General features: G+C 55.9%; 1 protein-coding gene and 1 pseudogene across 2 annotated transcripts; one reads left to right on the top strand and one right to left on the bottom strand.

The window, feature by feature from the left end:
- The first annotated feature begins 287 nt into the window (after positions 1-287).
- On the top strand, positions 288-15,289 carry Sec11a (SEC11 homolog A, signal peptidase complex subunit). Of its 2 annotated transcripts, XM_090321729.1 has the most exons (6): positions 313-483; positions 6,825-6,934; positions 9,360-9,509; positions 11,154-11,273; positions 14,477-14,534; positions 14,773-15,289. In XM_090321729.1, the coding sequence occupies exons 1-6, from the start codon at positions 433-435 to the stop codon at positions 14,821-14,823; spliced, it is 540 nt and encodes a 179-aa protein (XP_090177855.1). In that variant the 5' UTR covers positions 313-432; the 3' UTR covers positions 14,824-15,289. The 2 variants fall into 2 exon arrangements, with proteins under 2 accessions (XP_090177856.1, XP_090177855.1); XM_090321730.1 differs by lacking the exon at positions 9,360-9,509 and having other exon boundaries at positions 288-483.
- LOC150044474 (small ribosomal subunit protein eS25 pseudogene) lies at positions 9,651-10,423 on the bottom strand (annotated as a pseudogene).
- Positions 15,290-15,497: the final 208 nt, after the last annotated feature.

The following is a 15,497-nucleotide window of genomic DNA, read 5'->3' as shown; positions in this document are numbered from 1 at the left end:
CCCCCGGCACCGCCCCGGCCGGGGCGACGGCGCCCGATTGGCCAGCGCGCACCGGGGCCCGCCTCCCGGAAGCGGCAGGGCCTGTCAATCCCCGCTGGCCTCCTCCGTGGGCCGCCGGGCCAGGCGCGGGAAGTCGGCCCGGGCCGGCATTTCGCCGACGAGGGAGGGCCACCACGGGAAAGCCCTTCCCCTACCGGGAGCCCGCGGACCGCTCGCGGGCGGGAAAGCCCCTTCCACGGATCGCCGCCCAGAGCGGCTTTCCTCGCCACAGCGCCGGGGCGGGGCCACGTCAACTTCCGGTCCGCCCCGGAAGCGGAAGCGCAGGCGCCCTGGGGTCGTGTCCACCGTGAGCCAGTCCCGCGCGCCCGCCGTTCCGCCCGGCGATCCCCACCGCCCCAGTCTCCTGCCGGTGCCCCGCTCGCCGGCCCCGCCATGCTGTCGCTAGACTTTCTGGACGATGTGCGGCGGATGAACAAGAGGCAGGTGAGTTCCCGCGGCCTCCTCGACCCGGCGACGCGGCCGCCGCGGGGCCCAACGGACCCGCCGCGGAGGGAGGCCTGCGCGGCCGTGCGCGGGGCGGGCGGCGGGGGCCGCCTCGCCGGCCCCGGGCCCGACCTCCGCCGGGCGCCGCCGGAAGCCGCGGCCGCTTCGTCAGTGCGAGTTGGGGTTCCTCATTGTCTCCGGCTCGGCGCGGCGGTGGGGTCCGCGACGCGGGCAGCCTGCAGCCCCGGCACTGCGTCCCGGCGCCTCGGGCTGCCTTCCCCGGCCGCCCTGCCGGCCCCGCCGGGCCCGAGGGCCACGTCCCCTCTCCTCCCCACCACCACCGAGGGCCGCGTCCCCTCTCCTCCCCACCACCACCGAGGGCCGCGTCCCCTCTCCTCCCCACCACCACCACCACCGAGGGCCGCGTCCCCTCTCCTCCCCACCACCACCACCACCGAGGGCCGCGTCCCCTCTCCTCCACCACCACCACCACCGAGGGCCGTGTCCCCTCTCCTCCACCATCACCACCGAGGGCCGCGTACCTTCTCCTCCACCACCACCCCCGAGGGCCGCGTCCCCTCTCCACCACCACCACCACCACCACCACCACCGAGGGCCCCGTCCCCTCTCCTCCACCACCACCACCGAGGGCCGCGTCCCCTCTCCTCCACCACCACCACCACCGAGGGCCGCGTCCCCTCTCCTCCCCACCACCACCACCACCGAGGGCCGCGTCCCCTCTCCTCCACCACCACCACCACCGAGGGCCGTGTCCCCTCTCCTCCACCATCACCACCGAGGGCCGCGTCCCCTCTCCACCACCACCACCACCACCACCACCACCACCGAGGGCCCCGTCCCCTCTCCTCCACCACCACCACCACCGAGGGCCGCGTCCCCTCTCCACCACCACCACCACCACCACCACCACCGAGGGCCCCGTCCCCTCTCCTCCACCACCACCACCACCACCACCACCACCACCGAGGGCCCCGTCCCCTCTCCTCCACCACCACCACCACCGAGGGCCGCGTCCCCTCTCCACCACCACCACCACCACCACCACCACCGAGGGCCCCGTCCCCTCTCCTCCACCACCACCACCACCACCACCACCACCACCGAGGGCCCCGTCCCCTCTCCTCCACCACCACCACCACCGAGGGCCGCGTCCCCTCTCCTCCACCACCACCACCACCACCACCACCACCACCGAGGGCCCCGTCCCCTCTCCTCCACCACCACCACCACCGAGGGCCGCGTCCCCTCTCCTCCCCACCACCACCACCACCGAGGGCCGCGTCCCCTCTCCTCCACCACCACCACCACCACCACCACCACCACCGAGGGCCCCGTCCCCTCTCCTCCACCACCACCACCACCGAGGGCCGCGTCCCCTCTCCTCCACCACCACCGAGGGCCGCGTCCCCTCTCCTCCACCACCACCACCACCACCACCACCACCACCGAGGGCCCCGTCCCCTCTCCTCCACCACCACCACCACCGAGGGCCGCGTCCCCTCTCCTCCACCACCACCACCGAGGGCCCCGTCCCCTCTCCTCCACCACCACCACCACCACCACCACCACCACCGAGGGCCCCGTCCCCTCTCCTCCACCACCACCACCACCGAGGGCCCCGTCCCCTCTCCTCCACCACCACCACCACCGAGGGCCGCGTCCCCTCTCCTCCACCACCACCACCACCACCACCACCACCACCGAGGGCCCCGTCCCCTCTCCTCCACCACCACCACCACCGAGGGCCGCGTCCCCTCTCCTCCCCACCACCACCACCACCGAGGGCCGCGTCCCCTCTCCTCCACCACCACCACCACCACCACCACCACCACCGAGGGCCCCGTCCCCTCTCCTCCACCACCACCACCGAGGGCCGCGTCCCCTCTCCTCCACCACCACCACCGAGGGCCCCGTCCCCTCTCCTCCACCACCACCACCACCACCACCACCACCACCACCACCGAGGGCCCCGTCCCCTCTCCTCCACCACCACCACCACCGAGGGCCCCGTCCCCTCTCCTCCACCACCACCACCACCACCACCACCACCACCGAGGGCCCCGTCCCCTCTCCTCCACCACCACCACCACCGAGGGCCGCGTCCCCTCTCCTCCCCACCACCACCACCACCGAGGGCCGCGTCCCCTCTCCTCCCCACCACCACCACCACCGAGGGCCGCGTCCCCTCTCCTCCACCACCACCACCACCGAGGGCCGCGTCCCCTCTCCTCCCCACCACCACCACCACCGAGGGCCGCGTCCCCTCTCCTCCACCACCACCACCACCACCACCACCACCACCACCACCGAGGGCCGCGTCCCCTCTCCTCCACCACCACCACCACCGAGGGCCGCGTCCCCTCTCCACCACCACCACCACCGAGGGCCGCGTCCCCTCTCCTCCACCACCACCACCACCGAGGGCCGCGTCCCCTCTCCTCCACCACCACCACCGAGGGCCGCGTCCCCTCTCCTCCACCACCACCACCACCACCGAGGGCCGCGTCCCCTCTCCCCCCACCACCACCGAGGGCCGCCGTCCCCTCTCCTCCACCACCACCACCACCGAGGGCCGCGTCCCCTCTCCCCCCACCACCACCGAGGGCCGGGTCCCCTCTCCCCCCACCACCACCGAGGGCCGCGTCCCCTCTCCTCCACCACCACCGAGGGCCGCGTCCCCTCTCCCCCCACCACCACCGAGGGCCGCGTCCCCTCTCCTCCACCATCACCACCACCGAGGGCCGCGTCCCCTCTCCTCCACCACCATCACCGAGGGCCCCGTCCCCTCTCCTCCACCACCACCACCACCGAGGGCCCCGTCCCCTCTCCTCCACCACCACCGAGGGCCGCGTCCCCTCTCCTCCCCACCACCACCACCACCGAGGGCCGCGTCCCCTCTCCTCCCCACCACCACCACCACCGAGGGCCGCGTCCCCTCTCCTCCACCACCACCACCACCGAGGGCCGCGTCCCCTCTCCTCCCCACCACCACCACCACCGAGGGCCGCGTCCCCTCTCCTCCACCACCACCACCACCACCACCACCACCACCGAGGGCCGCGTCCCCTCTCCTCCACCACCACCACCACCGAGGGCCGCGTCCCCTCTCCTCCACCACCACCACCGAGGGCCGCGTCCCCTCTCCTCCACCACCACCACCGAGGGCCGCGTCCCCTCTCCCCCCACCACCACCGAGGGCCGCCGTCCCCTCTCCTCCACCACCACCACCACCGAGGGCCGCGTCCCCTCTCCCCCCACCACCACCGAGGGCCGGGTCCCCTCTCCCCCCACCACCACCGAGGGCCGCGTCCCCTCTCCTCCACCACCACCGAGGGCCGCGTCCCCTCTCCCCCCACCACCACCGAGGGCCGCGTCCCCTCTCCTCCACCATCACCACCACCGAGGGCCGCGTCCCCTCTCCTCCACCACCATCACCGAGGGCCCCGTCCCCTCTCCTCCACCACCACCACCACCGAGGGCCCCGTCCCCTCTCCTCCACCACCACCACCACCACCACCACCACCACCGAGGGCCCCGTCCCCTCTCCTCCACCACCACCACCACCGAGGGCCGCGTCCCCTCTCCTCCCCACCACCACCACCACCGAGGGCCGCGTCCCCTCTCCTCCCCACCACCACCACCACCGAGGGCCGCGTCCCCTCTCCTCCACCACCACCACCACCGAGGGCCGCGTCCCCTCTCCTCCCCACCACCACCACCACCGAGGGCCGCGTCCCCTCTCCTCCACCACCACCACCACCACCACCACCACCACCGAGGGCCGCGTCCCCTCTCCTCCACCACCACCACCACCGAGGGCCGCGTCCCCTCTCCTCCACCACCACCACCGAGGGCCCCGTCCCCTCTCCTCCACCACCACCACCACCACCGAGGGCCGCGTCCCCTCTCCCCCCACCACCACCGAGGGCCGCCGTCCCCTCTCCTCCACCACCACCACCACCGAGGGCCGCGTCCCCTCTCCCCCCACCACCACCAAGGGCCGGGTCCCCTCTCCCCCCACCACCACCGAGGGCCGCGTCCCCTCTCCTCCACCACCACCGAGGGCCGCGTCCCCTCTCCCCCCACCACCACCGAGGGCCGCGTCCCCTCTCCTCCACCATCACCACCACCGAGGGCCGCGTCCCCTCTCCTCCACCACCATCACCGAGGGCCTCGTCCCCTCTCCCCCACCACCACCACCAAGGGCCATGTCCCCTCTCCCCCACCACCACCGAGGGCCGCGTCCCCCTCTCCCCCCACCACTTTGACCTGGGCCTCTCTGAGCACGGAGTTGAATACGCAGTCGAGGTGGCACCCCTCCCGTCTGAGACCTGCGCGAAGTCCATGCCATGCTTGAGGCACGGGGCTCTTGTAATGGAGGTCTCCTGATTTCTACTTGCCTTGACTCTTGTTGTGATATTCTGTGTCAGAATACTTTTGTAATTCTGTGGTCGTTACAACGTTGCACGTTTTGGCCTTCCACATCAACTGGAGACTACTTTTGCCTTCAATGGATCTTTTTCTTTTTTTCTTTTTTCCCCAGTCCTGGGCTTGGGCTCAGGGCCTGAGCACTGTCCTTGGACTTTCTCAAAGCTAGAGCTCTACCACTTGAGCCTCAGCACCACTTCCGGCTTTTTGCTATGTATGTGGTACGGAGGAATCAAACCCAGGTCTTCATGCATGGTAGGCAAGCACTCTACCACTAGGCCAAACTCCCGGCCCCCTTCAATGGATCTTTTAAAAGTACTTTTTTTGCTATGAAGAATTAATCACCGTTAAAGATTTGTATTTTAGTTTATTTTTTAGGCATGCCTACAAGATTGTGTGAGATTTCAGTTGTACCTAGAGTTTAAACTGGCCTCAAACTTGATCTTCCTTCTCCTGTTTGTTTTCTTGTCTTTCTTTTTTTTTCTTTTCCCTCTGTTATGTGGCATGATCTCAGGACCTGGGCGTGGTCCCTGAGCTCTTTCACTCAAGACTACCACTTACTTTGAGTCACAGCTTCACTTCTGGTTTTCTGGTGGTTACTTGGGGATAAGAATCTCTGGGACTTTCCTGCGGGGCTGGCTTTCAGCTAGCTACCATCTTCTGATCTTAGCTTTCTGAGCAGCTAGGATTACAGGCAATTGCCACCAGCCCTGGACTGGATAGAATGTCTTAGTTTCTTGGGTGCTGGGGTTACAGACTGGCACAGTTAAGTCTGGCTGTAAATGTTTTTTTATAATTTGGACTTTTTTAAAATGTTTTTTGGTGCTTTGAATGAAGCAAGATCTAATCAGATTTCATGTACTACAATTAGTTTTTTGCTTCTTTCTAATATAGAACATTCTTCCATTTTTTTTTTTTATGTGACGTTTAGTTGGTTTTTTTTGTTTCTTTATTTGCTTTCCAGTTCTGTGGCTTGAACTCTGGGCCTGAGTGCTGTCACTGTACTCTTTTTTTGCTCAGTGTTAGTACTCTTATTACCTGAGTCCCAGTACCAATTCTGGGTTTTTCTGAGTAGTTTCTTGGAAATAAGAATCTCACTGATTTTCCCACCTGAGCTGGCTTCAAACTGTGATGCTCAGGTGTCAACCTCCTGAATAGCCAGGATTACAGGTATGAGCCACTGGCACCTGGCTAGCATTTAATTTTTCAGAGATCAAGACAATTGCTTTTGGTTCTGTGCATGTATCTTAAGTACCAACAAGTGAGCTTTATTTTACTTATTCTTGAAGCTAGTTTTTTTGTACTTTAAAGTGTATTATGATGCTTTGGGGTGGGGGGGACTCATGTTGTCAGTTTTGTATTTAGTGTTATCCCCAGTCTGACTTTAATGCCATTTTTTAGTCCTGGCAGTGTCCTTGAACTACTGGCCTTTATGAGCTTCCATCCTTTTACCCATTCTCCAGATGTGGCCAAATCTATGTGCTCATGTTATCTCTCTCACTCCAAAAACCTTCCTGCTTTCTGGCTCCTTGTTCAAGTCATGGCAGAAGGCTGCTCTAACAGTCTGACCCTGTGACTGATGAGCTATATGACTTTGACCAAGACTCTTCTCTCTGAGAGGAAGTTTTCCCAATTGGAGTTAAATGTTGAGAGAACAGTGTAGAAAATTAGCACGGATGTATTATTATTGGGTGTGAATTGAAGCTGAAAACTCCTGTGAGAGGTTATGAGCAGTCCATCGTTGCACAGATGTCACTGGGGTATTAGCAAACAAGCTGCACTGATACTTTGGGAGAAGGGCCGTTCAGAGACTGACTTGAGCTGCCCTAGTACTAACTGATGCTCTTCTGGGTTACTGTTGAATACCTAATCTCTTCCTTTTGTCCTTACAGCTGTATTATCAAGTCCTGAACTTTGGAATGATTGTTTCCTCTGCATTGATGATCTGGAAGGGCTTAATGGTAATAACTGGAAGTGAAAGCCCCATTGTAGTGGTGCTCAGGTAATACGCTTTCTCTTCAAGCTTAGAATCATGTGCCGTTGCTTGGGGAAAACTCGAGATTGTCCCTTAGAAACTGTTGCCCAGAGAAAACCTGGAAGGAAAGTGTCACCTTGTCAGGTGCTCCCCCTGGGATCTCCAAGGTCTAGGCCCTGCCTGTGAGAAGCTGGCCATAAAGCTTACTGGCCTGCAGGTCTTCTGCTTCACGCTTCCTTACTTGAGTCAAGCTGCTGCTTGGTGTTTGGTCCTTAGCTTGTGTAGACCAGCCTAGCATGTGCTCAGGATGTCACTGTGACACTTTGTTACCTTTAAATGCTACTGCTGGCTAGGTTTATGGGATTTCAGAGATGCTTATACCATTGTTGTTGGAGGTGGTAGTAGTGGTTTGTGTGTGTTTGGTTCCCATACTGAGGCTTGAACTTGGATTCTCGGTGTTGCCCCTTTTTCACTCAAGGATGGTGTCTCCACTATTCCTTATGCTAGAAGATAATTGGCCAGAAATCTGCTTTCCTATCTTCATTTACCTCCTTAGAGCTGACTATGAGCATCATTTACAGCTCTTGTCATTTCCTTCTTACTCTATTGTTATGACCTTTCAAGAGATGCCTTTATAATCAGAAAAAAGTTAATACATTTTCAGTGCCAGGAGTTTGGCCTAGTGGTAAGAGTGCTTCTCTTTGTGCATGCACAAAGACTCTGGTTTGATTCCTCGGTGCCACACACATACGGGGGGAGAGGGGGGGAGCGAGAACTGGTGCTGTGGCTCAAGTGGTAGGGCTCTAGCCTTGAGAAAGCCCAAGGACAGTGCTGAGGCTCTGAGCTCAAGCCCAGGACTGGCAAACACACACACACACACAATGGTTTCTAGACTTGACATTGAATTATTGGAGTATTGTTACTGTTCTTTGAAATGCTGGAGTTTGAACTTTGAACTTGGGGTTTCACACTTGCTAGGCAGGTGTTCTAGCCCTTAAGCCATCCTACTAGCCCTTTTACTCTGGCAGTTTCAGATAGTATCTCACTTTGGCCTCAGCCAGCTGGGCCCCTACAGCTGTGTCCATCCCCATGCCCAGGCCCAGCTTCTTCAGTTGAGGTAGGGACTCAACGTTGTTCTGTTTTTAGGCAGGATTTCACCATGTAGTCCAGGATGGCCTTGAACTCATGATCCTCTTGCTTCAGCCTACCAAGTGCTGGGGTTATAGGCAGATAGCACCCTGCTCAGTTCATCAGTGAGAATCTTTACAAAATGATGCTACCTCTTGTCCGCAGACATTTTCTGGGAACAAGAAAATGGTTTGGTGAGACCTGGATGTGAGATTTTTCTTTCTTTCTTTAAGTTCCTTAGGAATTTCCAGTGTTTTGTGAAGCTCGGGAGCTGCTGTCATACTTTATGTAGACAGACTTAAGAGTTTCAAACAAAAATGTTATACTTTAAATTTTATTTCCTACAGATGTTTTCTTTTTTTTCCCCCGCCATCCTGGGCTTGAGCTCAGGGCCTGCGCATTGTCTTTGGACTTTCTCTAGGCCAGAGCTCTACCATTTGAGCCTCAGCACCACTTTTGGCTTTTTTTTCTATGTATGTGGTACCGAGGACTTGAACCCGGGTCTTCGTACATGCTAGGCAATCACTCTACCACTGAGGCAAACTCCCGGCCCCCAGATCTGTTTTCTTTTTATGCAAGTTGTTGCAATGGAAAACAAGCTGTGTTTCTGAAATATATTCAGAAACCCTGCATATGAAAAAAAAAAAGGAAGGAGTGAGGAAAGGAGAGAGAAAAGGGAAAGGGGCACATTTGTTAGTGTGGACATTTTCAGTTCTGTCAGGGCTGTGTAGGGGAGAGCAGGCCAGAGCTCCTTGGTGAAATTCCTAGGCAGAAACCTCTGTTCTGGCCTGTGGCTGTCCTATTTCTCTTTTGGGAATAAATGACTTGATGGGCAGGTGTTATCTCTGCAGCTGCTGGTGTGGACAGTGTAGGTGGTGTGGACAGAGGCGCTGCTTCCTTCTGGAGGGCCTGGTGCATAAGGTCATCTAGCTCTCCGTCTTTATAAATGGCAGACAGTGATCCAGGGCTCATTTGAATATTTGAATATGTTTAACGTTTTCAGACAAAGTACAGATCAGGGCAGTGTCTGTAAAGTTCACTCTTTCTGTTAGTCAGTGAACATTTTTAAAGGTTAAGACATTTGTAACAGTGCTCTTTCCAAGACTGCTTTGTGTAGTGCCACTTGAACTGAAACTAACTCATGAAGGTAATAACTAATAGTCCCAGGGTAGTCTTGGGAAACAGATTTTGAGAAGAATACTAAGAAGTCGTGGTAGCGTTGTCACAGTATGCCTAGACCCCAGAAACGGTACTGTTACTCTTGATTGTGAAAGTCAGTCCCATCTCTCACTCCCTTTTTGCTGTTCTGCTCTTTCCCTCCCAGTGGCAGCATGGAGCCTGCATTTCATAGAGGCGACCTTCTCTTTCTAACGAATCGAGTGGAAGACCCCATACGAGTGGGGGAGATTGTGGTGTTCAGGATAGAAGGAAGAGAGATCCCCATAGTGCACCGGGTCCTGAAGATTCATGAGAAGTAGGTGCAACTCTGTCTTCTCCACAGGACAAGCTTTGAAGTATACGTTATGGGAGATGAGGACGTACTAGTGCTTCCCAGCCTTTGATCACTTTCCCAGTTAGGTCATCAGTTTGTTACTTCATGCTTAATATTTTAACACTAAGTACTGCCAGGAGGAGGCATGCGTGGTTATGCCACTGTTTTCTCCCTCACCTTTGCTGTATACATTCAGATTGGCCTAGGGCTAGCATAAGTGTTTGTTCCACCCCAGATCCAGATGAGGTTTCTGGCTATAGCTGGTTGAGCCTGACTATTTCATCCAGAGTTTCCTCTGCCAGTACATCCCTGTACTTCTCCGTAATCCGCGCGTGTGTGTGTGTGTGTGTGTGTGTGTGTGTGTGTGTGTGTGTGTGTGTTTCAGCCCTGGGGCTTGAACTCAGGGCCTGAGCACTGGCCTTGGACTTTTGTCACGGCTAGTGCTCTTGAGCCACCGCTCCACTTCTGGCTTTTTCTGTGGATGTGGTACTAAGGAATTGAACCCAGATCTTTGTGCATGCTAGGCAAGCACTCTACCACTGGACCATACTCTTGGCCCCACAATCTACTTTTGAGTGGCTTGTAATCTTCAGTTTTCTCCAACATTGCTCTCTGTTCGTTGTCATTTTCCAAGTGTGCTGCTTCCCCAGCAGCTGGAGCATCTCCACCTTTCCTATGTCCCATGTGAATCACTGGCGCTCTGTGCTCTGAAGTTCATCTGATAAGTCCTTTACTAAGGAGCTCCTGGACTTGCTTGCAGTTTGTCTGGAGTGGCTTTGTGAAGCAGAACAAGACTGTGGAGCTCGTCCCGGACTTGGCCCCAGTGACTGCAGGGCCTTGTCTTTCCTGGCCAATCTCATGACTTCCTGCTTCTTTTCATGGTCCTTGGGCAGCATCCCGAGGCCTGGAGAGCAGCGGTGACTGCTGCAGCCTCATTAAGATGTCAGACAAAAAGGAAAAGAAGCTGCAACCCCTTGTTCTTGATGCCTGCATGGTATTTTAACTTGTAAATGTGGGACTTTTAGGGGGGCCTGGAGTTTGGCCTAGTGGTAGAGTGCTTGCCTAGCATGCACGAAGACCCGGGTTTGATTCCTCGGTACCACATACATAGAAAAAAGCTGGAAGTGGTGCTGAGGCTCAAGTGGTAGAGCTCTAGCCTTGAGAAAGCCCAAGGACAGTGCTCAGGCCCTGAGCCCAAGCCCAGGACTGGCAAAAAAAAAAAAAAAAAAAAATGTGGGACTTTTAGTTTGTGTTTGTTTGTCTGTTTGTTTGTTTATGGTGGGTCTTGGGGCTTGAACTTGGCCTGGGCATTGTCCCTGAGCTTGAGCCAAGCCCCACTTGACGTTTTCTAGAGGTTAATTGGAGTTTTAGATCCTTTGGTGCCTGGACTGGCCTTGAGCCTTGATCCTCAGATCTCAGCCTCCTGAGTAGCTAGTGTGACAGGTGCGAGCCGCCTTACCCGGATGTGTTTATCCTTTATTAGGAGCCATGCAGCTTTAAGCGTCCTTTTAGCCAATTAGTGCAAGGCGTGATCAAATGTTACAGTGCCACAGGAACTTCTGGCTAATGAGCAAATTGTGTGCCACAAACGTTTTGGGTGACTTGTATTTCCATTATTCCTTTAAGGCAAAATGGGCATATCAAGTTTTTAACCAAAGGAGATAACAATGCTGTTGATGATCGAGGCTTGTATAAACAAGGGCAGCACTGGCTGGAGAAGAAGGATGTCGTGGGGAGAGCCCGGGGGTAAGTAGAGGGGGAGCGCTTTCAACATGGCCCGTTCCGTGGTGCTGTTGTGCCCCTCACAGCTGCACCCACAGCCACTTGGTCCTACTCTGACCAGAGGTGCCCTTCTTCCAAAGCTGCTAACTCTCCAGCAGTGCTCCCGGGAGGGGGCCCGGACACCATGAGAGAGGAGATGGGGAGGAGCTGGAGTTAGTGACAAGATGGGGAGTTCACTTTTGTTCAGCTCACTCGGGAAGTGTTAGGGGCCCTGGCCAGGCCTACCTCGCCCAGGCTTCTGTGTTCACACTGGGCTGAGCTGTGGGAAGCCACAGTGGTGTTAACATTCTTCATGGGACCTAGCTCTAGACTTGAAGTTGATGAGGTCGAGTGAAGGTTACGCATCCATTAAGCCCGTCTATTTCAGGTTTTGTCAGAGAAGAGCAGTGGAGGACAGGAATTGTAAGTCACTGGTGCTGTGGGGAAGTACGGGGTTGCTGCTGCCCTAATATACTAAGAATGTCAACAGAAGCACACCTTCATCAGGGCACACTGGGCGCCAGACACGCGCTGAGAATGCTTTGGGATCAGACAGCCTGCTGGAGGATTTGGGGGAGGGAGGTATTGCCCTGGGGTCTGGCTCGGTAGCATAGCCCAGGCTGTCTTGAGTCCCTAGTCTCACGCGGTCCTCCCGTCTGCCTCCCGAGTAGCTTGTGAGTGTCCGGATGGTAGGTAGGCACCACTGTCCTGGCTTGTTGTCTTTTTCTGAACACATGCAGTGTTAGGATGATAAACCTAGACTCCAGGGCCTCTGTCTTCACCCCGACTTGCAAGAGGGAGCTGCATTACTGGTGAAACAAGTACATGTTTTAAGGCCTTTGCTGTGCTGTTTGACATATGATCCTACCAGCACAACTCTGTGCCTTTAAGTGACTCAAGACGCAAGTGTTTATTATTTTGTTTTGTTACTTTTTTTTTTTTTTTCCATATAGCAAGTGTTTATTATTGCTCCATGTTTTCAGTCAGACCCTTTATTGGGTAAAAGATCCAAGGACTGACAGAGATAAGCTTTTCATTCAAGTAACTTAATCACAGATTATCTAAAATGCTTTTTCTCAGATCCCAACTTGAAGCTGGGCCACACAAGAACTTGGGAGCCTCAGACAGGAGAATTGTAAAGATTGGGAATTTGAGGTCAGCCGGAACTAGAGAGAGAGACTTTGTCCCAAAGATAAAGAATAAATTAAATCCCAGATCTTTTGCTGGCTCTTAATAAAGTAAATAAATAGGTAATGCAATTGTTCTGAGAATTTAGTGTGAAACAGCTGAAGCAGGAACAGCAGGAAGGCAGGATCTTAGCTCTGCAGACCACTTCCCTCTGATTCCACTCTGCGTCACACGCCCGTCGCTCCATCTGTGGAAATTACATTTATAAAACACCAGCACTAAGCCACATTCCAAGTCCTGTTGCACCCAAGCCCAGAGCGGGGAGCTCTGCAGGCAGGTCTGACCAGGCAGAGGTCTCAGGGCACTTTCAAAAATCACTGCACACCAAGGCCTAAGGTTCTAAAACACTTTTTAAGATTAAATCCGCATGTATTGAGATATAAAAGTGACCATGTTGAAGTGTACAATGCATCGGTTTTTCTGATCATCTGAGCAGAATTAGCAGCTGTTAGTCTTTTATTGCTGTTGGTCCTGGGACTTAACGTCAGAGCCTGGACGTTGTCCTGAGTTCTTTTGGTCAAGGCTGGCATTCTACCACTTGGGGCCACAGCGCCACTTCTGGTTTTCTGGTGATTAATTGGAGATAATTGGCCCACCGACTTTCCTTTCTGGGATGGCTTTGAACCACAATCCTCAGTGCATTAGGAAGAGCAGTAGTAATGTACATAAATCCCAAGCATTAACACATATAGAACAAACATGTAGAAGACATGACTCCTGCTTCCTAGAGCTTACTAGCAGGGCCATTTTGTAGCAGCTTTTATTTTTATGTCTGGAGGACCCAGGAGTTAGGACTGATGCAGGGCCTTCAGGAGTGCTGGGCCACCACACTGGCAGAGGGCAAGAGTGTCATTTGGAGCTCTCCTTCAGCCCAGGAGCTGGGGAGATGCCAGAATATGCATTACAAGCTAGCTAAGTGATTATGTCAGTAGATGTCTAAGTTTTAAGAAACCAGGGAGTTGGGAGAGTGCGTCTGATGAGGAGAGGAAGTGACACGCTGTGCTAAAGCTCACCCTGGCTCTGCATGGGCAGAGGCTGCTGTGTCTGCTGCCTGTGTCATGAGATGCGGGGCAGAGGCTGTGAGGCAGGCAGGCTCCTGTGGGACGTGCAGCACTCAGCCTCCGTGCCGGCTTCACTCTAGAGTCTAGCAGCCGAGAAGAAACAGCAGGACTGTGTTGTCTAACCACCTTTTCCTCCCACACCAAGGTCACCCTGCTGTTTCCTTGTTCTGCCCCCGGTTATTACCACGTGGAAGAATGGCACAGAGAGGAGATTTGAAGCCAGGGGAGAATGAGATTTTCCTGAGAGAGGAAAGAAGAGGCCCCGGCTTTCAAGCATCCAGTCTGGCAGTTTGGGGTGGATCTCAGTGGTAGAACACTTGCATAACTTGGCCAGGGTCCTGGGACTACAGAAGGCTTTTCAGCCAGTATTTATTAGAAGCCTGAGATGTGGCCACGGGCAGGGCCCTGTGTTGGCCTCAGGACCTGGGAGAAGGGGTCCCCGGGGTATTGCTTCACAGAGCCTAGAGTCCCTTAGGGAAAGCAAGCAGTGCAACTGGCCTCAAAAGGAACGCCACAGGCCCTGTAAGATGAACAGATGGAACGACCTAACAGTCGTAGACCCGGGAAGTTTCTCCCTTGGCTGAGTCAGGATGCAGGAGGCTGCACTGAGGGTGCTGAAGTGTAGGTACGGTCGTAGAACTCTTCCGCTCAAGGCTGTACAGCCATACCTAGCCCCTGGAACTTGGTCAGCATGTGCCACTGGTCACCACCACCTAAGACCACACCTGTACTGGGCCCTGCCACAGAAGCAAGCACCCAGGGCCCAGCCATCAGTGTCCTTGTCTGTAAAATGCTAACCATCCTAACTTCTGCCATGCAGTGGGAAGGGTCAAGTCTTGTTGCCTGACACAGCAACATGGAAGACGCAGACCGTGTCCCAGCCTGGCAGTGGTGCTCTCCTGGGCGCGGCTGTGCTGACCAGGGTCTTGTCTGTTTTAGGTTTGTTCCTTATATTGGAATTGTGACGATCCTCATGAATGACTACCCTAAATTCAAGGTGAGAGCTTGGACTATCTTTTCATTCAAAATGAAGTAGAGGGGGTAGTGGTAGAGCACTTGAATGAAATCTGGGGTTCTACCCCCAGCACTGCTCCCCTCATCAAAAAAGTAGCTGTGGCTGAAGGTGACGCTGGGCGAGAGCTTGGGCTGACGTCTGGGTGACAGTCAAGACATGGGAGAATGCCTGGACAGTTCCGGAGTGTCTCTGACCTGCGCTTCTGTGCTTTGTTTTCTAGTACGCAGTTCTTTTTTTGCTGGGCTTATTTGTGCTGGTCCACCGTGAGTAGCAAGCCAGCCTGGCGCTTCTGACCCGGGAAGCCGCGTGCTGTGTTCCTGGTCGTCTGCAGTGGACGTTGGCCTGTGGTTGGTGGAGAGCAGGCACACTGAGGACGCTTCCCAGGAGCGCCGGTGTGCATTCGTTTATGTTTCCACGCCAGAATGTGTGTGGGCGGGCGCACGGGCACCGAGGTGTGCACGCAGGGGACTTGCAATCACAGGACTTCATACCTTGTCATTGTCCCACTTTCACATTTTGTACATCAGTGGATTTTTTTATATTAAAAGGTTGAGCCAAAGCCCCCAGTGTTTGTATTTCGAAGCCCAGCTTCACTTCTAAAGTGCCTCAGCGTGCTGCACACGGAAGTGCAGCTCTGCACGGGTGGACCGCAGATCCTCGTGATGCCACCGCGGTTCATGAAGGTGGCTCCAAATCTTAACTTTTCAAACTTCCAATAAAAGACTTTGCACATTTCACCCCTTATTCCTGCAGTGTGTTTGTTGGGAAAGTTCCCGGAGGCCGCCTCTGGCTGGTCTTGGTCCCCGTGGAGCAGAGGCTTTGTGCACAGGCCTCCGCTAAGTGCACCAGCATACGAGCCACTTGTTTGTTCCGTTTGCTTTCGTGAAGCAGAAGGCGCGGTTGACATCCACGGGAAATGTCTTAGTCATAAAATTGCTTTTCACA

The sequence above is a fragment of the Megascapheus bottae genome, chromosome 30, assembly GCF_031878675.1.
Source record: "Megascapheus bottae isolate mThoBot1 chromosome 30, mThoBot2.hap1, whole genome shotgun sequence".
Lineage (NCBI taxonomy): Eukaryota > Metazoa > Chordata > Mammalia > Rodentia > Geomyidae > Megascapheus > Megascapheus bottae.
Note: the sequence above shows the minus strand (reverse complement) of the source record. Positions and strands in the feature narration are given on the sequence as shown.

Bases quoted from the DNA above. Each gene is read 5' to 3' on its own strand.
- Sec11a (XM_090321729.1), top strand. From the start codon at position 433: ATGCTGTCGCTAGACTTTCTGGACGATGTGCGGCGGATGAACAAGAGG. The intron at 6,935-9,359 runs GTAATACGCTTT...TTTCCCTCCCAG, and splicing joins CCCATTGTAGTGGTGCTCAG to TGGCAGCATGGAGCCTGCAT. The intron at 11,274-14,476 runs GTAAGTAGAGGG...TGTCTGTTTTAG, and splicing joins GTCGTGGGGAGAGCCCGGGG to GTTTGTTCCTTATATTGGAA.